At 37.4% G+C, this 23,361-nt stretch overlaps 2 protein-coding genes across 2 annotated transcripts in view; one reads left to right on the top strand and one right to left on the bottom strand.

The window, feature by feature from the left end:
* Window positions 1-1,105: 1,105 nt before the first annotated feature.
* LOC103064636 (scavenger receptor cysteine-rich domain-containing protein DMBT1-like) lies at window positions 1,106-19,092 on the top strand. The gene is made up of 8 exons (XM_015890001.3): window positions 1,106-1,228; window positions 3,511-3,549; window positions 5,284-5,595; window positions 7,987-8,004; window positions 8,910-8,927; window positions 10,082-10,393; window positions 11,950-11,979; window positions 17,383-19,092. The coding sequence occupies exons 1-8, from the start codon at window positions 1,159-1,161 to the stop codon at window positions 17,391-17,393; spliced, it is 810 nt and encodes a 269-aa protein (XP_015745487.1). The 5' UTR covers window positions 1,106-1,158; the 3' UTR covers window positions 17,394-19,092.
* Window positions 16,762-23,361, bottom strand: part of HTRA1 (HtrA serine peptidase 1) — a 43,285-nt gene continuing 36,685 nt past the window's right edge. Inside the window, exons 8-9 of the mRNA XM_007439067.4 lie at window positions 20,510-20,605; window positions 16,762-17,389 (exon numbers count right to left, since the gene is read on the bottom strand). Coding sequence (XP_007439129.1) covers window positions 17,221-17,389; window positions 20,510-20,605 — 265 coding nt within the window. The 3' untranslated portion in view covers window positions 16,762-17,220. The remainder of the gene's footprint in view (window positions 17,390-20,509; window positions 20,606-23,361) is intronic.

Genomic DNA, 23,361 nt, shown 5'->3' with positions numbered 1-23,361 from the left:
CTACTTTGTCATGCCATTGTTTGTAATCAGTCTGTGTGATCTTGCAGGAGCTAACTAGCTGGTCCACTGTTTTTTCAGCTTCTTTGCAGAGGCAGCATTTGCTGTCTGTTGCTGTCTTCTCGATTCTGGCTTTGTACGCACTTGTTCTTAAGGTTTGGTCTTGTGCAGCCAGAATTAGCCCCTCTGTCCCTTTCTTCAACTTTCCTGCTCTTATTATTAGATCTAGCTTTAGCCATTATCACAGGTTTGTGGGATCTGAACCATGTCTATGGGCTTTATTTGTATCCTACAGCCTTGAGGAAACTTCGTTGAGTGTGGCAAGGCAAAGACTTTGCCTTGGTTAGCCTGACTCCCTTTGGGCACTATACACTTTGTTTTGCTGGATTTACTAATCTTGGACAGTCCCTGCAAGTTTTCTTTACAAAGGCACCAGGCTAGAAAGCAGGAGATGGTGAGTTCTAGACCTGCCTTAAGCATGAAAGCCAGCTGGGTGACTTTGGGCCAGTCACTTCTCTCAGCCCAACTCACCTCACAGGGTTGTTGTTGTGGGGAAAATAGGAGGAGGAAGGAGTTTTAGGTATATTCGCCACCTTGAGTTATTTATAAAAAATAATAAAGGCAGGATGAAAAAAAATCTAAAATAAAAATTAAGGCTTCTGTACTCAGGGTTCCAGTAAAGTGTGTTTGTGCATCTTTTTTTCCCTACGTGTAATTGTTTTGTCTGTGCTTATTAGTTGATATTGCTTTTATGAAATGATAAATGGCTCATTTCTAAATGATCATACAGTAATAGGCTTGCTTGTGTTAGATACTTGTAAGCAGACCTCTAGAAGAGGCCATTTTAAGATGAAGATCTAACATTAAGCAACCTCTATATTTTTGCTTGCACAGAAATTAGCTTTTGCCTCAACTACGTGATATATCAGGGAAGCCGATGTTAAACTAGAGTTATAATGTTAATTACTCAGACTCTCCTGCACTATTCTAACTATCTAAACCCAAGGATACAGCTATTCGTACATTCATGAGAGAGAGAGAAACTTTTAGCTGAACTTCCTTCTTCTTCTTCTATTACTGCCAAAAGCCACTCCCTTGCAGACTCAATGCATATAAGACTCCAAACGTACTTTCTTATACAAAAAGAAAAAGCCCAGGAGGATGAATACAGCCATGGAGCCTGCCCTATTTTTAATCTTAATTACAGGAATACTTCCTGACGTCAGCTCAGGTAATGTACCTACTGCATATCTATGTTGGTCTCTGCAAGGAGCAAAGCTTTCCAAGCTAAAGGTTAGAATGAAGTTAAAATTAGTAGCAGAGTAGAGCTGATGGAACTGCCAATGATAACCCTGACACTTTATGCGCCAAAGGCACAAAGGCTAACAGTTTTATTACTTAATGGTGCCATTAAGTAGTTTTTAAAGACTGAAGTTAAGTAGGGGAAGCTCAGAAGGTAAATTTGTAAGTCTGCTATGCTTAGGGCCCACCTGGTCATGCTGTTAAACCCTTTTCAGATGATACTAGTGTAACAGTAGCATGACTACAGAAACCCCAATGTTGTTTTTAACTGGGACAAGCAGATTTGGGGAGCTACAGGTTTTCAAAAAAGAAAAAAGGGAGCAACAGCGCTTCCATTTATGCATGCAACACAATGCCTCAGGAGTTAAATCCCCTTATTTTCAGTAGAGTTTAATGACAAGTAAAAGTGATTAAGAATGCTGTTCAAATCACCGAGTTCCAGATGCAGTTGCAGCTTTTCAAACAGAAGCAGAAATGGAAAGGAGGAGTAATGGGGTGGGGGGTGGGGATGGGGAGGAAAGATTAAATATCCCCCATTTCATTTCTTATAAAATGCGGATTCTCAAAACTACTATTACTTCTAAAAGCACTGATAAGGGTTTCAATGTGTGTGTGTGTGTAGTGCCCAACCACCTTCTCATAAAGAACAAATGTGGTAGCAAATCTACAGTATGTCTAAACTCCGCTGTTCCAGACTGTGAGTGTGGGCTGACATGAACAAAGGTTCTTTCATCCACCCCAGAAAAAAATAGTTTTTTACAAAGAAAATCTGCATGAATTTGGGTATTTTGACTAGAATTGTTCTTGCCAACATCCAGTCTTCTATATATAAAGGTTTCTTTATAAATTAATTAGTATTCAGTCAGCTGCATTCCCACCTAGACTCTAGTGTAGCAGTGTGATTGAGTGATGATTTGGGAATCACCACTTGTGCATAGGAAGGAAGGAAGGAAGGAAGGAAGGAAGGAAGGAAGGAAGGAAGGAAGGAAGGAAGGAAGGAAGGAAGGAAGGAAGGAAGGAAGGAAGGAAGGGAGTTCCAGTCTGTGTAGGCAATCAATAAATTAATCAATCAGTAAAAACTTGACTATTATCACTGACCAGTCCAGAATAAGCCGTAGCACAACATTTGACTACACTGAAAAGCTGTATCTGCATCTGCCAATAAAAGGAAAAGTATAAAATGTATCAGGTGCTCCTGGTCTGTTAGACAAAACCAATAATATGAGTAACAATTGAGCAATATAATAGAATATGAGCCAGGGTCTCAGTTTGTCCCTTAAGCCATAAGGACAAATCCAGTCTTCTACTGGGGTATTACAAAACTTATCCTTCAACACCACTGATGGTAAAGGCAATGTCATCTTTTTGTATAAATTGAAGTTCTTAAAAACAATAGTAGTTTGAGATATCACAGCTGAAATTTGCCTTTGCTTTTTGGACAAGAGCCATTATTAACAATACGGAAGTGTTAAATCAAAAGAAATGCTGAGCTGAACTTTTTTTGCACAATAGCTGGCTTGCGAATCTTGTTTATCAGAAAAAGCTAGTTATTTCCCTGTGACTCAGTTGTTGTAAAAAAAGAAAAAAAGATGGAAATCAGACTGTAATCCAATATGTATTCCAATATGAGTAAACCAACTGGATTTATTTTGGAGTAAAGACATAGAGTATGACTACCCTATCTGGTCTGGAGAAATCCAGGCAACCACCAGATGGCCGCAAGGAATGAGAGTGTTCTCTATCTTTTAATTGCCACCTTGGGGCTGGCCAGATATTTTCCTACCTGGATTTGGGAGCCTTAAAAATATAAACTCCTAGTTGAATTAGAGTAAGTACAAAATCAAATCTAACAATCGGTATTGTGTTCCAGTAGGGTTTTTTGTTTTACTTTTAATGACCCACTTTTAGTGCAACCATAAGTACGGAAAGGAACCCTAAGATTATATTAGTATAATAATGGATTGCTATCCATTTTTAGAGTGGACGTTTTAGTAGAGGTAAAGATTTAGCTCCCCCTTGTGGAACTATGCCTTATGCTACTAGTAATCTTGGGGAAACTAGATTTTGATTGTTTCAGTCAACATTCCTGCATATATGTATTCAGTATTCTTTGTACTGTGCAATCAGAGGATTCGTATGCATTTGGAAATGATGATCATAACTGCCATGATGGTGTTGATGATAGTAATTTTTTTTTTTAATAACATTTAGTGCCAGCTTTATCTACCACGGTGATACCTACAACACCAGGTTAGTGTGACTTTGTTCAACACTAGGTTAGTCTGATGGAATGTCTTTCAGACTTTACTAGAACCTTGGAACTTAATTCTGTCCTAGCATAAAGTTTTGACCTAATGTTCAGTACAGTAGATCATTTATTTTATGTTGTAACTGCAACAAACAGTGGAGAGAAGAGAGCTAAGATTAAAAAAATATAAATTTACAGCTATATTCAAAGAAGTAATAACTATATTAAGTACAGATTTCATACATGCATATTGCAGCATGAACAGAAATTCTGGTGGGCTTTCCAATGACAGCAGAGCCCTAGAAACCCTCTGAAGGAATAAAAACATATAGAGGGGGTCTTTGAAATACTGTAGCAGAAAAGGTTCCATGGCGCATTACCATGTATACACACGGATGCTTCTTCTCTTTTTTCACTTCATCTGTAATCCAGGTATGAAGGAAAAAGGATGCTGGATTCATGTATCCCAAGAAGCCATAATATTGCTCATTTTCATTTTGCCTAGCATACTATGTGGCCCCAGCCACTGTGTCTTGTAAATTAAGGATTATGCCTTAATTTATGTGTGAACTATATTCTAGCACCCAGAGGTTTCCCTCTAGCAAAAAATAAAACAGAATAAACTAAACACTCAGATTCTTCATCTTAGAAAATATGAGTCTTACATTTCATCTCCTCTTACTTTTAGTAAAGCAACTGGGCATCTAGGAAAAACACAACATTCTTTTACATCACACCCAAAACCAAATATAATCAATCATGGGAAGAATCTCATTTAGGTATGGGGAAGAAATTAGTGGGGTGTACATTTTAATGGAAACTTTCATAATTTTGTGTTTTTAATCTAATATGCCTGTTGAAAATTGAATTGTGAAAATTGTGAAAATTGAATTGCAATGCGATATTCCTATTCTATCCATCATGTACCAAATGCTTACATTAAGGAGCATGGATGAAAAAGCATGTATATTAATGCAATTGACATACAAAGATGCTTTATATTTGAGTAAATTTCTTGCAAAACATTATTATTAGATAGAAATGCGCATAACAAATATGTATCATTGGAAAAGGATGCATACAAATACATGTCAATTTTCTTGTGAATGATTTTTAAACAATGGTCAAGTGGAGGAGAAATGGAATTTGAAATGGAATTTGAAAAATGAGAAAGCGACAGCACCAGATTGACAGATTTGTACATTTCTAATTTCAGTTGTCATATATGAATGATGGATATAAGAGGGGATAGGTGTACAATTGTAAAACATGAGAGTTCAGCTTAAAGTTAGATGGGAAATGTGGATGTTTGCAACAGAGTATAAAACAAAATAAAACTAAGGCACTTCCAGGAGTCATGTGGGAAAAAGAAGAAGAAGTTCTTGGGAAAAAGAAAAAAAAACTTTTTCCCCTTTGGTCAGTATCCCTGAGCTTTCTTCCATCCCTCCATGAAAAGAAATAAATATAAATACCTACTATTCCGCCATTTAAAACTCACTTTGGATTAAAGTACAGTTAGGAGAAGTTTTCAATCTCAAAGTCTTTATATGATAGTCTTCAGATGTCATATGATAGTCTTCCAGATGTTGGCACTATAACTCCCAGAATTCTCAGAATACTAGATAAACCCGAAAACTGGGGAAGTCTGTTCTGTGAAATGAAAGAACAAAACCTACTGTTTTTTCCTCACTTCCAGCTGTCAATAAAATTAATCTATTCACTTTGGTCTTGCATAGGACTGTCTCTTAGACTTGCTGACACCTACAACTATTGTGAGGGACGTGTGGAAGTGTATTATGAAGGAGCCTGGGGAACTGTCTGTGGCAACAACTGGGATATTAATGATGCTCAGGTTGTTTGCAGGCAGCTTGGATGTGGGAATGCTGTTGCAGCCCTGCCGTGGCCTAAGTTTGGTCAAGGCTCAGGCAGAATTCTCCTAAATGACGTACAATGCAAAGGAGATGAATCCCATCTATGGGACTGTGAGAACCCTGGGTGGGGTGTACATAACTGCAGTCATCAACAAGATGCTACCGTTCTCTGCACAGGTATGTGTGAGTTTTCTCGAGTCTTGATTTTTACTGGAAGTATGGAATCAATATGGTTATTCACCAAATGGTACATTATTATGGTATAGGCAGTCATAGGATAAGATGGTTCCACAATTACAGATATCAGTTTCATTGTTCCTATGTTGTTGTTATTGTTATTTCAAATTTATTAGTTGGCCAACTTCAATGGACTTTAGGTGGCATGCAAAATTGAAAAAAATCCATAAAAACAGATAAAACAGATAAAACAACAAACCAAACAAACAGCCCAGACTAAAACTATTTTATAAACAACACAAATCAAACAAAACAGGGCCCCCAAAATTCAATAATACATTGATACATCAACTCCCATCCTGGGACCCAAACCAGGTTTTAAGAGCTTTCCAGAACCCTAGAAAAGAGGGGGCTGTCCTTATCTATGGGGAAATGCTGTTCCAGGGGGTGGGGGCCATGACAGAGAAGGAAATTATTCACCTGAATGCTCCAGATGATCAAGCTAGTACAGGTACAGTCGTGCGAAAAAGAAAGTACACTCTCTTTGAGTTCTATGGTTTTACGTATCAGGGCATAATAAAAATCATCTGGTCTGTAGTCCTCAATGACAGCAATTGGGACCAGAATTTCCATCGTTAGCAATGTGGTTGTGCTTTACAATAGTGTGAGGGAGGCACAGTGAGGGTTGGGGAGGGTGCGGAGGGGTACATGAGTAGTCGGCACAGCACAACTGCAGAGGGGCTGGGGGAGGGTGTGTGGGTGGGGGAGACTTACCCCAGTGAATTGCAACCTTCCCTGCCAGCTTCCCCATTGACTTTCTGGGGAAGCCAGCAGGGAAGATCGCAAATGGTGATCACATGATCGCAGGGTGATGCAACCAGTCATAAGTGTGAGCCAGTTGCCAAGCACCCAGATCTCAATCATGTGACTGCGGTGGTGCTGGGCAGCCAGAACTCTGAGGACGGATCGTAACCACCATTCGTTCAGCATTGTAGTAACTTTGAACCATCACTGAATGAATGGTTGTAGATTGAGGACTACCTGTATTCTAGAGTACTTTGGTCAACAGTGTAGACTATTAATAGTGTCTCACCAAGGGTTACAAGGTGCTGTAGCATGCTAAATGTGGATCTGTATCAGTTCTCAAATCTCTGTGCAACCTTTGCATAGTTACTTCTAATTAATCATTCAAGATGAACTATGAGTCTGCAGTAGAAAGGAGAAACAGAACAAGTACTTGAACGCAAATCTTGTATAGCCTTTCACATATTCTCTGTTGCATGTGGCCTACTGGTTGTTGCTTTTTTTGCTGATAGTTCCCATGACATTCCGTTAATATTTGGATAACTATGAACATATGGAACGAGAGAATCATGTGGGAAGTTGTTACAGCTTCTCTGTTGGTCCCCTGGGAAAGGCAGAGCTTATTTGAGAATGTCTGGTATGATCAATTTCTCCCTTGTGAAGGCAGCAGTTCAAACAGTGCTTGAGCAATTACTGATTAAATTTTAAGGAAGAGGAATTCTTATTACATAAAATGGTAACTCTTAATTATTCAGCTAATCAAGCTCCTTTGTAGAACAATGGTTCTGCAGAACTCCAATAACATTCATATTTTCCACTCTTTCAGTTGCTGTACTGAAAAGTCTTGGACACAAATCTTTATTAGTAAAACTAATGTTAAAACCTCAAGAGCAATTATGATATGCTCAATTTGCTCAGTGCTGGCATTTCATCTGAATTCCAAGGCCATTCTAAATGAGTTCAGGAAACAAAATACAAGTAGTTTGTATTTAACGACCACAACTGGGATCAGCAACTCTGTCACTAAGTGATGCGGTCATTCAGTGAAATGTCATGTGACTGCACCCAACTTATGACATCAGTTCCATTGCAGTCATTAAACAAATCACCTGCAGTTGTTAACTGCAACGTCACATGACCATGACTTGCGATTTACTGCTGGCTTCCCCACTGACTTTCCTTGTCAGAAGCTGACTGTTAAAATCACAAATAGCAGTCATGTGATCACAGAATGCTGTGACTGTTGTAAATACGCATGGTTATGATGCACCCAAATTGTGATCATGTCACTCTGGGGATGCTGTGAATGGCCGTAAGTTTGAGGACCAGTCATATACCTCCTTGTTCAGTGCCATGTAAGTTCAAATAGTCACTGAACGAGGCAGTCATTAACTGAGGATTACCTATAATCTTTTCCCTTAATTATCTTGTTTCCCTCAGTTCAGTTTACTATTTGTGCTAAATAGCATCTTAAACAAAGAGCTTAAAACAAGAGCTTAAAATGTTGCAAGGAAAAATAAACAGTATTCATGCAGATTTGGATTAATCATTAGTGCTTTAACCTTTTTTAAAATTGTTTTCTTACAGCTGAAAAGTATAGACCAAGTAAGTCTTCTCTTTCATCTTTATAAACATTGTTACCTGTTCTTGCATAGTAATAACGTACAAAACTCTGGAGCATCTTATCAAATCTGGTATCCTCCAGTTCTGTTGGATTTCATCATTGCTGGTGGGAAATAGGTTGCAAAAGGCTACTTTGGGCTATTATTTACATTAAAAGCCTGCATATTAATTGTATTAATGGCTCTCAGTATGGAGTTAACTAGCAACTTTTGAATGTTTGTGATTTTGCATGTTCTATGAGACTAAGACCATCAGAATTTTATAATTATAATTCTCTGGATACTGTTGATTCAAAATTCTGAAATTGTCTATGCAAGTAAGACTGCTTTGTATTCAAAAGTCAATGTGTCTTGCTCAGAAGCAAAAGAAGAAGACAAATAAACATGTCAGTGCTAGAAGTCTGATGACCTGCAACTTCTGTAACAAAACCTAATTTTTATGTGGAAAAGAAAAATGTCACCCAGTTCTTCCAGAGGAATGGTGCTAGTCTGCCATACCATTTGCAATAGCTATTGAAAAAGAAAAGAGATAGTTTGAGCAGCAACAGATGCAGTGATTAAAGGGAAAATGTCCTATTTAGATCAATATAATTGTAGAAAAATAAGACCCAATTAAAAAAAAAAATCTAAAAAATTCAGGATTTGTATGATCTTTTACCATTGCAGCTCTCCAGGTGTTTTGGTTTTTTCAGTCAACATTGCACAACCTCAGTCATGTTATGTTGTTAAATACTTGGTTACCTTACAATATCTAAAGAAAATGAACTTTATTGTGGTAAAGAGAGGAATTCTTTTATTTGTTTGTTTGTGCGTGTGTTAGTGTGTGTATCTATAAACGTAGATGTAAATAGATTACAGATGTTAACCATCACACTTTATGTCTTCCAGCTGGAACGGAATGGGATGGTGAGTCTTTCTTTGTGCTTAGGTATTTCCTTTTAAACAAAACACGCTAGCTTTTAAAATATTTTGCATGAAATGGGTTTCTTTAAAACTTCCAGTGCACTATGAATGTACAAAGTTCAGCATATGAGAACATCTGAATATAATTAACGTTTTAGTTCTGTTAATTCATTCAGATAAAGATTGGAAGTAAGCTATTTGTGGCCTCTTCCTGTTATTTTACTTTTTTCTTGTTATCGTCACTCTGTATTCTCTGAAGTAAATCGTGCTATGGATTTATAACTTGACAACCTTGCTACTGTTTCTTAAAAGCAGCTTGGAAAACAGTAACTCAGCCCTGTTAAACTGCATCTCTCCAAAGTAGCATGCATGACATGCAAGAGAGGATCGTATATTAAAGAGTTCCATGTTGGAAGCATGAAACTGTATTAAGTAGTACAGAATATAAGGCCAGTGGGCCACACATGGCCTGTTGGAGTGTCCAGTGAGAACCACACCGATTCGTCAGTCCTTGAGGCCTTCCAGTCTTCTCTTCAGAATCTTTGGTGCTCTCTGAGCTTGGTTGAGCACCAAGGACTCCACAGTTCAACCCCGAGCTACATATATTCTCTTCTATTGGAATCTTCTCTTCCTCCACCTCCTAGCTAATCTAGGCCCTGTTGCTTTGCCTGTCACTCCATTTCTGGTCCCATTTTCCTTTTTCATTTGCATCCCCCCAGCCCACTCTGTCTGGCCTTTCCTCATCGCTGGCTGGCTCTCTTCCAGCTTCTCCATGCTGCTTCTTTAGCCTTCCACAAGATCCTACCCAGTTTGCCTGTTCTCCTGTGGTCTTTCCACACTGCCTCTCCCTCCCCATCCTGATCTTTTCAAGACCTCCCATAATCCTATAACCCATTGAAAAGGTTGCAACTTGTCTTCTATAGGCAATGTTTGTTTTTTTTAATTAGTAAAGGCCACAATTACCCTGAAATTCTCTTTTAAAAAATTATCATAGCCCTCCCTACTACTGACCAAAAGCAGGTACTGCAACTTCCCCCAAGCCCCCCTTTTTTGGTAGGAGAACAGATGAAAAATAAAGCCCTAGCTTATGCTGTTTTCTTAATTTTGAAAAGGTGTCTATAATCAGCTGTGATTTTGCCTTTTTTTTCCTGCTGAAGTGGTGTATCTGCAGCTGGTGGGTGGCCCAAACCAATGTGCTGGTCGTATCGAAGTCACTTACTTTGCCAACTGGAGAACTGTGGTTTGCAGTGAAGGTTGGGACATAAACGATGCTCAGGTTGTGTGCAGCCAACTGTATTGTGGCAATGCTCTTGCTGCCTTGGGTGATGGCTCTTTTGGCGAAGGACAGAGCGGCCCTTTAATGACAAAAGTAGATTGCTCCGGGACAGAAGGCTTTTTATTCGACTGCCCTCATGAGTATCGTCCTGCTACGTGTGGAAAGTACAAAGATGCTGCTGTTATATGCTCAGGTAGGTCTTTTTTTCTGTCATGTGAAAATGATTGGAAATCAACTTTTTATACATTTGTGTAAAATGATTTATATATCATCCTTCTCTTCCTTCAGTAGCTTTTGTATTATTTAGTAAAGTACATTTATTATAAGTTGTTCACAATATATACCTTATCATCATGCATCTTCTTGAAACTGATGGATATATCCATTAGTAAGTTTCAAATTTTCATTTACTACATGGTATATTCAAAGAGTAGACATTACTTTGACAATCTCCTTTTTTTGGTAACTTTTAAAATGCAATTTAATTTTAAGCAAAGCTTCATGAAATATTAGTAGCTCTTTTTTCTCTCACATATATATTCAGCTGCCATTTCGTTTTTGTTTTTTTCCATCAACAATTCTGGTTGCTGTTTGTTTAGAAGTGATCATAGATTCATTTGCTATGAGCTTCTGTTAATATCTAATCAGAGTTTTCTAGACGTGGATCAGAGAAAGATTTGTGTTCAGTGTAAATTTCCTTACAGTATGTGCATCTAAACTCTCTAGTCCACAGAAAGATTTCTCTGAAGCTTTTTCCTCCACAGGAATGGCTTGGGGACAAAACACATAGAATCCATTACACTGTGAACAGGATGGGAGATTCTTGCCAACTCTTCTTCACAGATCTTTCTTGAAAACTTACTGTCAATTTTCAGGTTTTGCTTATCAAGCCCTAAGAGCAGCCATTAGCAGTAACAGTTTGAACAACCCTTCTAGTTCTCTAGCTGGAATATCAGAAGAGCCTCCATAGTTGCAACCATCATGTCGTCTTACATAAGAGTAATCTCTCCTAGCAAGTTTGCTTTGCTGTTAAATCAGTTGAGGGTAGCATTCTGAGTTTTCTAAAAAATGAACTGGGCTGTTTTTTGACCTCAACCATATGAGCCTCAACCTAGTAAGTGATGACTAAGTTTCATTAAAATTATTGGAACAACAAGTAGTTATGACTAAGCCACGCATCACTGCTGTCAGCAAATCATGCCTGACTGTAGCTGGATTGGAGCTTCTTTCTTGATAGTTTCCTTTGTTTGTTCCAAGAATTCTATGCCCAAAATCTTAGCTTAAGCATATTTTTCATATTAATGGAAGCTTTAAAATATTATAATAAAGGGCTGGCTTCATTTCTTTCGCAATTAAGAGAGATTTTCAGAGAGATAGAGTCTTATTTCCTGCAGGGAATGCAGGACTGATCCTGTAGAAAGAATAATTTCTAATGTAGAAAGCTGCAATAAGTCAGATCAGATATTCATCTAGCCCACCATCATAAATTATGGCTGGCAGGGATTTTCTAGAGACTCAAGCAAAAGTTTTTGCACTGATCACCTGCTATCTCATCTTTAAGTTAAACCAGTTAGGGACTGAATCAGAACGTTTCTGATGCGAAGCATTTCTCAAGCGCTGACCTATGGTCCCTTCTCAGAAGGGCATCATCTGTGGTCATGCAGTTCTTTGAAATATGATGCTGATGCTGATGATTTAAACTTATATATACATGTCCTTTCTGAAAACTCAATTTATCTCCATTTTCAGATTCTGGATTAAGCCCAACCGAAATGGCAGGTAGGTTTCCACTTAATTGTAATATTGATGAAATTAATATATAATAATTATATTAAGGTTAAATCTGATTACTAAACATTTTATATGACCAAACTCAGGGAAGGAAAAATTTGCACCCATTTGGAATTACAGAAGGTCTTCCATATTAGGTTCAAGTCACAAGGACATAGTTTGGATGCTTTAGGCTTTGTAACAAGAGAAAATTCTGCCTCCCTGCCATAGGCACATCTGCAAGACTTAGAGACTTCTTCCATTTTTTCACTCAGTCCCATCTCCTAACCACTTAGTCAGTCTCATCCACTGTTCATCATTTCCCTTGATTCCACGTGAACTCCCTTTTAGGTTTTGTTATAGAAACCCTGAACTTTGTATAGTACAGCTACATTCCAGATGTGTTTGTCTTAAATATATCCCAAGTGAACTTTTGCATTTCTAAATTTTGCAGATGTTAAACAACATCCCCCAAATTCTTGCATGTTTCTTGGGGAAAGATACAAATCCAGTCAGGGCTATATTAAGACCGTGATAGGCCTAGGCACATTTGCCTTGTAGGTTCCTGTTGTGGTAATAATGCAGATGCTTGGGGTTATAAGATATTCCATGGACCTATATTCTTCAGAAAGTCACAGGGAAAAAATTGCAAGTATAGGAATAATAATGTCTTAAATATATTTAATGCTAGGATATACAGTATGGATTTTGATTTTACTGTTAATTTTCATGTTTTTTGTTTTTATTAACTAAAAAATACTTTTGTATGCTTAAAAATATTTTGTAGGCCTACAAAGGTTTTTTAGGCCCTAGGCACAGTCCGTTTGACTAGTGGATTATATGTCATGAACCCAGCTGGAAATGATAATAAAGAGAACTCTATGAGCAGGGACTATCAAGATTTGAGAGAAAATTTTCAGGAAGCTCCTGCAGAAAAATTATCAGCTAGCAATTCAAAATAATCTACTAATTCAGTCATTTTGTACTTGACTAATCAAATATTCCACTGCAAAATTCTTTCCAACCAGTTAATCATCTTCAGCTAGGAGGCTAGTATCCTGGTTTTGTCTCAGAAATTATTTGTTTTTAACTAAATTGAGAAGAGCATTTTGAATTGGGGTATATATGTGTGTACATGAATGTGTGTACATGAATGAAATATATTTGGCCTGCAAAATTGTCCTTTATAATTGAAAGTTAAAGGAAGTTATTAGAAATGCCAAAGAAATTAATCAAATTTCTGAAGTTTAAACTAGCACACATTTAAGAGCAAATAGCTCTTTTTAGGCAGTGTGAAAACTGGCTATTCAAGTGCTGTGCACGATAGGGGAAGCATAGTCAAGTCTAGGCTGGTTTGGATGTTTAGGAGAGAAATCAATCAGTGCTTGCCAGAGACAAAAGACATCTTAGTCCATCCTTGGACTAAGACAAAGGTTTTAAGATAATTCTTAATCTTAATCTATAATATAGTATTTTCCTAGAATTCAAAGGGAGTATGTAGATTATCAAATATGACCCCCTGCTCAGAACAGGATCCTAAAGCATCCATGTCACATGGCTGTCTGAGCTCTAGTGAACACATCTAATGAATGGTAGTTGATTCCTGTCAGATTCCCCTTACTGTTAATAATTATTTTTATAACATTGAACTGGCTTTGTTTTCCTGTAATTTAAATGCAATATTGTGTGCCCTTCCTTCTGGAGTGAAAGAAGACAGGTTGAGGCTGCCTTCTATATGACATCTTTTCAGATGTTTGAAGAATGCTAGCATATCCCCCTTGGACTTCTCAATAAACAAACATTCCAAATCCCATCAATATCTTTTCATAGGACTTAATTTTTAGTCCTCTGATCATCCTCATTGCCATTCTCTAAATTTGTTTTAGTTTCTCTGAATCTTTCTTCAAAAGTACCAGACAGTACTCAAGGTGAGGAAGAATATATATTGCTCTCAGCAAAATATTTGATGGCTTGGATGAGGAGATAAAATGAATGCTTAAAAAATTTGCAGTTGACACACAATATTGTCCAATTGTGTGTCAACTGCAAACTTTTTAAGCATTCATTTTATCTCCTCATCCAAGCCATTTGTAAAAATGTTGAAAAATAAAGGGCTCACCGCAGTTTGATGAGAAACTGTGATAAACACGCTTTGAATAGTTTTCAAGTCAGCTATACATTTATTTGGGCTATCCAGCCTATATTGCTGGATAGCACAATTCAAGATAATTAAGATAGCACATAATGCTAAGCAGATTATTATTGAATACTTCATCAAATATTTTGCTGACAGCAATATATATATTAATTTACACCATTCCCAAAATCTACTAAGGAAGTTTGCTTGTCAAAAAATAAAGTTAGATTTGTTCTTGACATATCCATGCTGACTTCTGGTGATCACCTTTTTTCTCAAGGTGCATACAGATCAAATGTTTTATCATCTGCTTTAGAATATTCCCAGCTGTTGACCTCAGAATGACTGAGCCATACTTCTCTAGATCTTCCTTTTCCCCATTTATGAAGATAGGAATAACAATTGCCGTCCTCTGATCTGGCTCTTAACTCATTCTGTAGTATTTCTCAAAATGCATAGAAATTAGGCCAGACCATCAGCCAGGTTCTTCAGTATCCTAGAACACAATTAATCATTCTTGGAGATTTAAATACATCCAGTACTGTAAGCACCTCTTGTCCATATTCTATAAATGGTTAAACCCTGGACTAGTCCCTTCAGTTTTCTTGGCAAGATTTCAGAAGTGGTTTGCCTTTTCCTTGGGCTGAGAGAGAGTGACTGGCCCAAAGTCACCCAGCTGGCCTTGTGCCCAAGGCTAGACTAGAACTCATGGTCTCCTGGTTTCTAGCCTGATGCCTGATATCACTAAACTGGCTCTTGCTCTTCTCATAGACCGAGTCAAAATAGGAAGATAAATCTACCTTTATTATCTTGCAGCATTTATCTGTTCCGATTTCTTTCATTTGCGCAGTAAATATGTACAAATCATAAAGAACAGCATTCATTAAAAATAATTGCCCAAGTTATAAGAATAAACAGGTAACAGCCTCCTGTGCCCCAGCTAAGTAACATGGTAATGATGAAATCCACATTATAATGCTATCATGCTGCTATGTGACGTTAGGCACAAACGCCCCCACAAAGTTCTCTACCAAGTTTGAGGATGAAGAGAAGATTTCTCCCGGGGGGCGAGGGGGGACTTCCAACAGTATCTTAAGGGCAGGACTACCCCTTAGAAGTGACAATGGCAATTTCCTCATTATATCTTCCATTAGGATTTAATAGAATTGTGAGAAGCCACTGGAGAGGAGACTGTAAAATAACATTCACACATAATATTTGGCTTCATTAACAAGTACAAACCACATTTTAGCTATGAGAATTTCTCCTGAATTCTCTTTTGGAAGAATTTTTAAAGCAAATTATGACATTCAATGAGAACTGGGGGGGAGGGGGGATGCTTAATTCTATTATTATCCAAAGTAGACAAAAAAACAACTACAAGATTAGAAGTATATCTATTATTCTTAACTGAAAAATGAAATGTATTACATTGTTGAGGTCCCATATGTTTCCCAGAAAAAAGCATAGTATTAGTATATGAATATGCAGTATCATAGTGGTTACAAGAGCAAGTGCAAACTATTTTTGTTCTAATAGTTATATACGATGGGTTTTGAGCTTCAATTTCTTATTAATAATTAATTATATTAAGCAAACTGATGCATACACGAAGACACTCTGATCCTCAGAAACATCTGTTCTTTGCCATGTTTCTCATGCATACCAATATCATGCATTATAGCTTATTAGGCAGGTATCATCATGCATGAATGGAACAAAGCTACAGTATATCAGATATCTGAACTTCCCTCATTTATCTGACAAAGTAAAGATTCCTAGAATATGAGTCATTATACTGGGTCACATCAGTGACAAATCATATGAAAGGGTATAGAAATAAGCTTCTTACACAGCCCAATGGAGCTCTGTACTAATATCATGTGTTCATGAAATAAAGTCCTATCTAATAATTGGAAATGCAAAACTGTTTTGAGATAGATGCCTGCAGTCACAGATTCCTGCTTCCAGTCATTTGGCATGTTCCAGCTGAACTGCAGAAACACCAAACTATTAACATATAATCACGATAGGGATGTAGCATTCAAGGAGCTCTAGTATTAGAAATTAACAAGAATGGAAAGTTTTCACGCATTTGCACAATCACAGAATATAATGATTCTTGGAACATCAGTGTCTTTCCATAAAGTTGTAGATTAGTGGTATGAAGAATTATCACTGTAAGCTGTGAATTTTTATGATTTCAGTACACTAACTTTGGAAGACTATGTTATTATGGATCGACTGAGGCATCACATGAATAGCTCATAGATCTGGAATCAACCATCAGCTGACTGCACTCTGAGCTATTGAGGTTAGGCGGCTGATGAAGCAAATTAGCGGCCTTCTGATACTATGTAAAAGTAAACTCAATCAGAAAACATCCTGTACAATAATGATAGAAAAAAGGTTAGACCATGAGCCTACTATATTTCTTACATTCACAATAGTGCATCCTAGATGGAACTAAAGGACAGTAACATGCCCCTTTATGTGAAAATTATGAATAAAAACATTAGCGTCTATCCCCTAATAGAATAAAGAGAAGTAAGAACACAGTATATAGTAAAATCAATGTCTGTATTTTAGCTTCAAAATACCCTTTGTGTGAAAAAAAATGGCAATGGATTTTTATCAGGAATAACACAAATATATAACTGGAAGTACTTTAATTAAACTACAGTAGTTTTTTTTTAAAACAAAATCAGCATAGGTTCAGGACTTGCACATGTACAAGTCAGTATTTATTTCAAATATTTTCACTATTTATCTTTCTTATTAAGAGTTATATCTTCAGGAAAAATCAAGCTATAAAACAATGGAATACTGCAATGTGCGTTTTACAGGTGGTTTAACTTGCAGAATAGAATGGATGACTACTAAAGTGGTAGTAACAGATGGAATAGCCAGTAAAAAATACATAGCACACATTAAGAACAGCTGAAGTATCATCTTGAACATTGTACCTATAGGAAAATTACTTTATTCGGCAATAAAACACCACTGAACATGTGGATAGTTGGTCAAAAATCTACTGTTTCCTGTACCAGCACAGAGATAATATAAACAGTCCAGTGCGTGCTTGTAGCATGAAATCCAGCTCATGTTTCTATTTAATGGCCAATTTCATCGGGAATAACTGTTAGAATAATGTCTTCATTCCCTCTGCGTACTACCATGCTAAGTGTACTGTCCCTTTTGACAATGTCACTGACATCACTGGCTGAGATTATTGGTTGTCCATTAATGCTTATAATCACATCGTTTTCTTTCAGGCCTCCTCTGAAATACAAAGAGAGAAAAAAAAATATATTAACCTAACAAAAGATTCACACCTGCTTTCTATATCAAGATACTTCAAGACATGAGAATCACACCTCAATCCAAGAAACTACTATTTGACAAATATGTAGCACTGTGTCCTTCTGGGTATGCTTAATTTGGGAAATGAAAGGAAGTTTCCAGTGACATTAGGTTAAACGAGAATGGAGACACATCCCTTGATAAAGAAGAATCCATGTCTACCTCTCACTGTAAAGTTCTGGCCAGGGTAAAAGAAGAGCTGATACAATATTTATACTTTAATGTGCATGTACTGCAATGTTTCAACATATACAGGATGTTATCTTTACTTTTTTTTCCTACTGTGCCTTGTTGGTTTAACTCCCTCACCACATAAACACAAAACAGTAACAATCCTGTCCATCTCTGGTCTCTGCACATTTTTAAGCTCGGAACTTACAAGCAGTAGGAGAGCCATTGTTACATACATTTAGATTCCTGCAACAGAGTCTAGGACAGTGTTTCTCAACCTTAGCAACTTTAAGATATGTGGACTTCAACTCCCATAATTCCCCAGCCAGCATGGGTGGCTAGGGAATTGTGGGAGTTGAAGTCCACATATATTAAAGTTGCCAAGGTTGAGAAACACTGCTCTAGGTACAGCTACCTTTGAAGTATATCTGAAAAATCCAATTGGTGCAAAATGCAGCTATTAACTAATGCACAATCTTATGATCCTATCACTTTGAAATTGAAAGCTTGGTAGTGGTTGTGAATCATTCTTCAGGCTAAATTAGAAATACTGGTCTTAACCTTGAAAGGTTTAAATAGATTAGGGTGAGGATGCGTGTCATCTAGCTTGATTTGATTAACCTGTAATATTCAAGCCAATTTTAATATTTAAATTAAATAATCAGAGGGTAATATGTTCCAACTAGATGTGTTGCTAACGATATGTAGCCTGAAGATACTGCTCCGTGAACACCCAAATTAGGGCTTGAGTAACTATGGATCATCTATATTGCTATGGACTTGTTCTGATTAAAGATTAAAAGATTAAAATGTTTTTTTAAACATCCCTATTCATAAAGGGCCACTTTCTCAGGCATTCTGGAAAGGTCTTTTCTTTTATCTCTTCCAAATTGTGAAATGTTTTTCCTTCAGGGCTAATAGTGGTTTCCATCTTTATGTTTCTAATGGCAGTTTTAAAAATTGTTTTTATGTTCATTTTTAATTTCTGCTATTCAACCTTCTTGAGGTTATTTGCTGGAAGACGGCATAAAAGCAACATAAATATGTAATAAGAATATAAGTAAATTTGGCATATTAGTGACATTGATTTATAATTATTCTTTGTTAAATTAGAGAGGAGGTTACTATTTTAGTGATGATTTTTAAGAAATAAAATTAAAATATACCCAATTTCCTTTTTTAGAATCTTTATAACATTTCAATGAAATAAATCTTACATGATATCTAATGGCTGCAATCTTCATTGCCTTCTTTTACAATCCCATCTCAAAAGCTTTTCTTCTGACTGAGAAATTAAAGTTAAACCTCTAGAGCAAGAGCAAATCTATCCATCAAACTGGACTATATTCAGAGTTGGTGGCACTGAGGGTAATGGAGAGAGTTCAGCATTCTTCCCCCACATCATCTTGTCCTGTCTTGTAGACAAACTCCAACTGTGAGTTATGGAAACACTAATTCACTGAACAGGCTGAGACATGAATCAACCCCTAAGCACAGCTATTTTATGTAGCCACAAAGCATTCACAAGACTTGCTCATGCAAAGAGAAATGTCTTACACAAGCAGTTCTTTCAAAAGAAACATTTTTCAGGAATTATTAATTTCTTGACAGCCCACCAGTGCTCAGGGTGATCATTAATATGAAATGAAGAAAATCTCCTTGCTGTAGGTATTACAACTCCAGAAAAAATAATTGAATAAGGAATGCACATTCATTAAATATTAATGTTAGTAGGGTAAATTGTAATCATACTTTCAAGCTATCTCTGAAACAGTGAGGACTATAAAGAAGAAGAAATAAACATTTCCCTTTGAAGAATTAAGCCTTTAAAGTAATAAACATAGAGATTAACTGAATAATAACATGCTTTATGTGTCAGCAGAAGGATGTTCATATGATTGCCATATGCTCCACACACATCCTTCAGTTCTGACTGGAATAAGTTGCAAATTACAATAACGACTCTGGAACCACCCAGAGTTATTCTGAAGTCAGGCAGCACCAAAATCGAATTAAAATAATAAAATTCAGAGCTTCAGGTTCCGGTCACTCTTGCCTTATACTTCACAAATCACATTGTACCATCCAACTCTTCCCATTTACAGAAGCCTTAAATAGTATTATTTCTGTCAAACTGAGTGATGTTTGCACATTCAACAATATCCTCCTAAATTTGAGCTTCATTAGATCCAGACTAATGGCTAACAGATATGAGCCAGAAACCAAGAACTCCATGAGTCAGATCTGATACAAGTCACTTTCTCTTTCTGCCTTCTTTCCTTATCCTGCCACATCTGCAATATTGAGGTAATGTTGTTGTTCAGGATAACATGTGTGTTAACACTTTGAGGACTTGACAGTGCTACACGAGAATTACTATTACATTTCACCTACTCTAACTTTTTTTGCATTGTATTCTAAGCTTACTGGGCATGGCACAATCATTTACTATGTGGGTAAGCATATATAATAAGTGACTTGGTGACAGAGCTCTAATGGTCCCAGTAGAAGCCAGGTTCTATGCACAATGATGGGATTCAGCTGTTTCTGAGTCCTGCCATGGAACCTTTTTGCACCACATCAGCATAATAGCTGGGAGAATCAGCTCATCAGACCAGCAGAATCAGACATGTCTCTAATGAAGAACATAAAAATGGCAACCTCTTCTTAATCATAGCATTGGGGATCTAGCAGGTTTTCTCAAATTTCTGACAGAAAATTTCTGTTGATAATTCTTCATTCATTCATTCATTCATTCATTCATTCATTCATTCATTCATTCATTCATTCATTCATTCATTTTTCTGATCAAGGTGTTCATCCTTACAAGGTTAGGACCAAAACAAGCAATCAAGTTCTTTAACTTACATCTCAGCTGGTGTGTCTGGAATTACTTCAGTAATATAGGCTCCAGAAATAATGTCAGGGAAGTCTTCATTGCGCTCCCTAAGTTCTTTAGCTTTACTAGAGAAAACAAACCACATCAAAAATCAATTATTTAGATAAAACATAGTAATATCAAAAGGCTTATAAAAGGAACAATTATGTTTATATGCATCAAAAATAATCAAGTCATTTAGCTTCTTAAACATTAACAAGTCCATTAAGGCATAAACAAAACAAGAGACAGAAATCTTTCACTTATTTACAGGAACAAACATTGCTGTCCATGAAATAAAAATATCGCTTGCTTACAATGTGGAACAATACCTTGCTAGAAGTTCATTACTGACTCACCCTATGCAATTTTGTTTCATTTTTGTAGTCTGATGAAAAAAGAATCCAGAAATACATCAACCAGGGTTTTCATCAAATATATCTCCCCCTCACTCCCAGACACCAGCTCCAGGAGCCAGGGATGGCATCCTGCCACGCCTCAGGGCAGTCACTACATCAACAGGATCTCAAGCTTGTCTCTCCCAATCTAACATATAGGAACTCAAACCCAACTACAGGTAAGATGCCCTTTATTCAGAGCCACCACCACTCTTCCTGGCCCTGGCCCTGAGCTTGCTAAAGGACCTGAAACATGCCCGGGCAGATTTCTGACAAGGCCAGACAGGTTTTGGTAATGTATGTCAGATCTACTGCCTCATGCAGTAGATGGATGATGAATGAAGATTATGCCTGGCATGAGGACCCTGAGGCTAGGAGTGCCAGCAATCAGGCCACTTAGCCCCAAGATCAGGCAACCAGGTTGGAAGTCTGTACTATCACCAAATTGGAAGCTTCCCTTTCCTTCCCACCATATCTCCGTCAACACAACTGTCAGCCCTTTGAGGAAGACAAGATCAGGAAACAAACTCCTAGGAAGACTGGAACTATACTTTATTGAGATGGACTATAACAACAGAATATTGCAAGCCTGATTGTACTTTACCTCCCCTCTATCTTATATCCCAATGAATCAAGGAATAGGCTGCCTGAGTATCTTCAGAATATTACCTTGTTTCCCAGGACAAGAAATGTTTCAGCCCTTTGGTTCTTGCCTATTTCCTTCAAGGTCATCTGAATCTCTACACCACCACCAAGGGATATAACTACTTTTATTCTCCCCTTAGGTCAACCTGCCCTCTCACTGTTGTGAGAATGGAAAATCATCCATTGCTCAACCAACCCAATCACCCAAGCCCACTACTGGAGAATTACTCAGCAGGGTTCCTTTACAACTACCTTCCCCACACTAATTTACAATCAGATTATATTGTATACACCCTTCCTATATTATCAGAATGCAAAGGTGCCTTCAGTTTCATCCATTTCTCTCTCACCTCATTTGGGGCCACCAAATCCCCTTTCTCATCTCACTTCTGAGGCACTGTCCTTGAGTTGATGGCAGAGAGCTGGATCAACCACTCTAGTGGCGGTGGGGGGAGACCTCTCTCAGTAGGCTAGTTCTTGTTTGCTGAATTCCAATCCAATAGACAAGCAATACCTCTCAGCAGAAGCAGTGGACCAATCCCCCCCCCCCAAAAAAAACTCCATTGCTCACCTAAAATCCAGAGGTCCATGAAACAGCACCATGGCCACAAATAAGCAAAACACAGAAAATAAAAAGTAAAGAACACCCATGGTTGAGAGACCTAATGGGAGAAGCACTCACACCCAGATACTAACTTATGATTACATTCTTGTAATATATTCCTTCCATTCAGAAAGATTCCTAAAATGGCTTATGTAAAATACTAAAATATAATAAGGTTGGTTTTATCCAGTGCAGGCTTCAGGATATGGAAAGCCTTCAAACAAGAGCATTAGCATATTTAGGATCTCACAACAGTGTTCCCAGTTACTTATGCTCCTCCTGCTACCTAATTGTTATCACTTGTTTGCTTGCTAGGTATGAGCAAGCAAGAAATGGCATCTACTGCTCCTCCTTCACGTCAACATTGCCTGTGCCACAGTGATGGCTGGGTGAAAAAACAGGTTTCAGTAATAGACTAGGGCTACCATATCTGGGCAAAAAAAGAGCTTTCAGTATCTCCCTGGTGCCATCTAGTGGTCCTCTGGATTTCTGCAGCTCAGATATGCTACTTCTATGAGAGATGGTTAAAAAAAAGCAGATGGGAGGGGACCACTGGTATATTATAAACTTTATAAATTACCAACTATATTGATCTTTGACTCAGCCCTACCTGTGATACATATATATGACATGAAATGGCTGTATTTTGTTAATTTCTCAGTTGCCAAACATACTTTGGGAAGTGGAATTCTTTTTTATTTTCTATTCTTGAGTTGATTGAAAAGTTTCCTTTGTTTGAGTGTGATTGTTATGACTATTTCATCAGTCTCTTTGCTGTGGAGAAAACTTATAGAATCGAGTATGATATTGTTACCATCTGTCAAGCAGCTAATTCTACAATTTCTTCTTAAGTTTTTCTAGCTGCTTATTAAACCATAAACCTTAAAATACAAAGTTTTGTTGATATTCCCTAATTCATTGAAATCATGTGAGAAATCCTTTTACATAAAATAACTTACCCTACTGCACTATGCTCACCTGGTTTCTAATGTCCATGAAATGTGATTGTATATGCAGTTTCAGTCAATTCAGACTCAATTTTACCTTGGATATTAGCTAGTATTTAAAGGAATAGGAGTGGACTATGGGATTCACCCACTTTTCTGAAAGTTCTACACCTGCATGTGTGCCCCACCCTTTCTTGGATTCTAAAGAAAAGATCTGGATAACTGTGCTAACCATAATTTTAGTCAGG

The sequence above is a fragment of the Python bivittatus genome, unplaced genomic scaffold, assembly GCF_059951505.1.
Source record: "Python bivittatus isolate LINGU-HERP-01145 unplaced genomic scaffold, Pbiv_v1 ctg000980_np1212, whole genome shotgun sequence".
In the NCBI taxonomy this organism is placed as follows: Eukaryota; Metazoa; Chordata; class Lepidosauria; order Squamata; family Pythonidae; genus Python; species Python bivittatus.
Note: the sequence above shows the minus strand (reverse complement) of the source record. Positions and strands in the feature narration are given on the sequence as shown.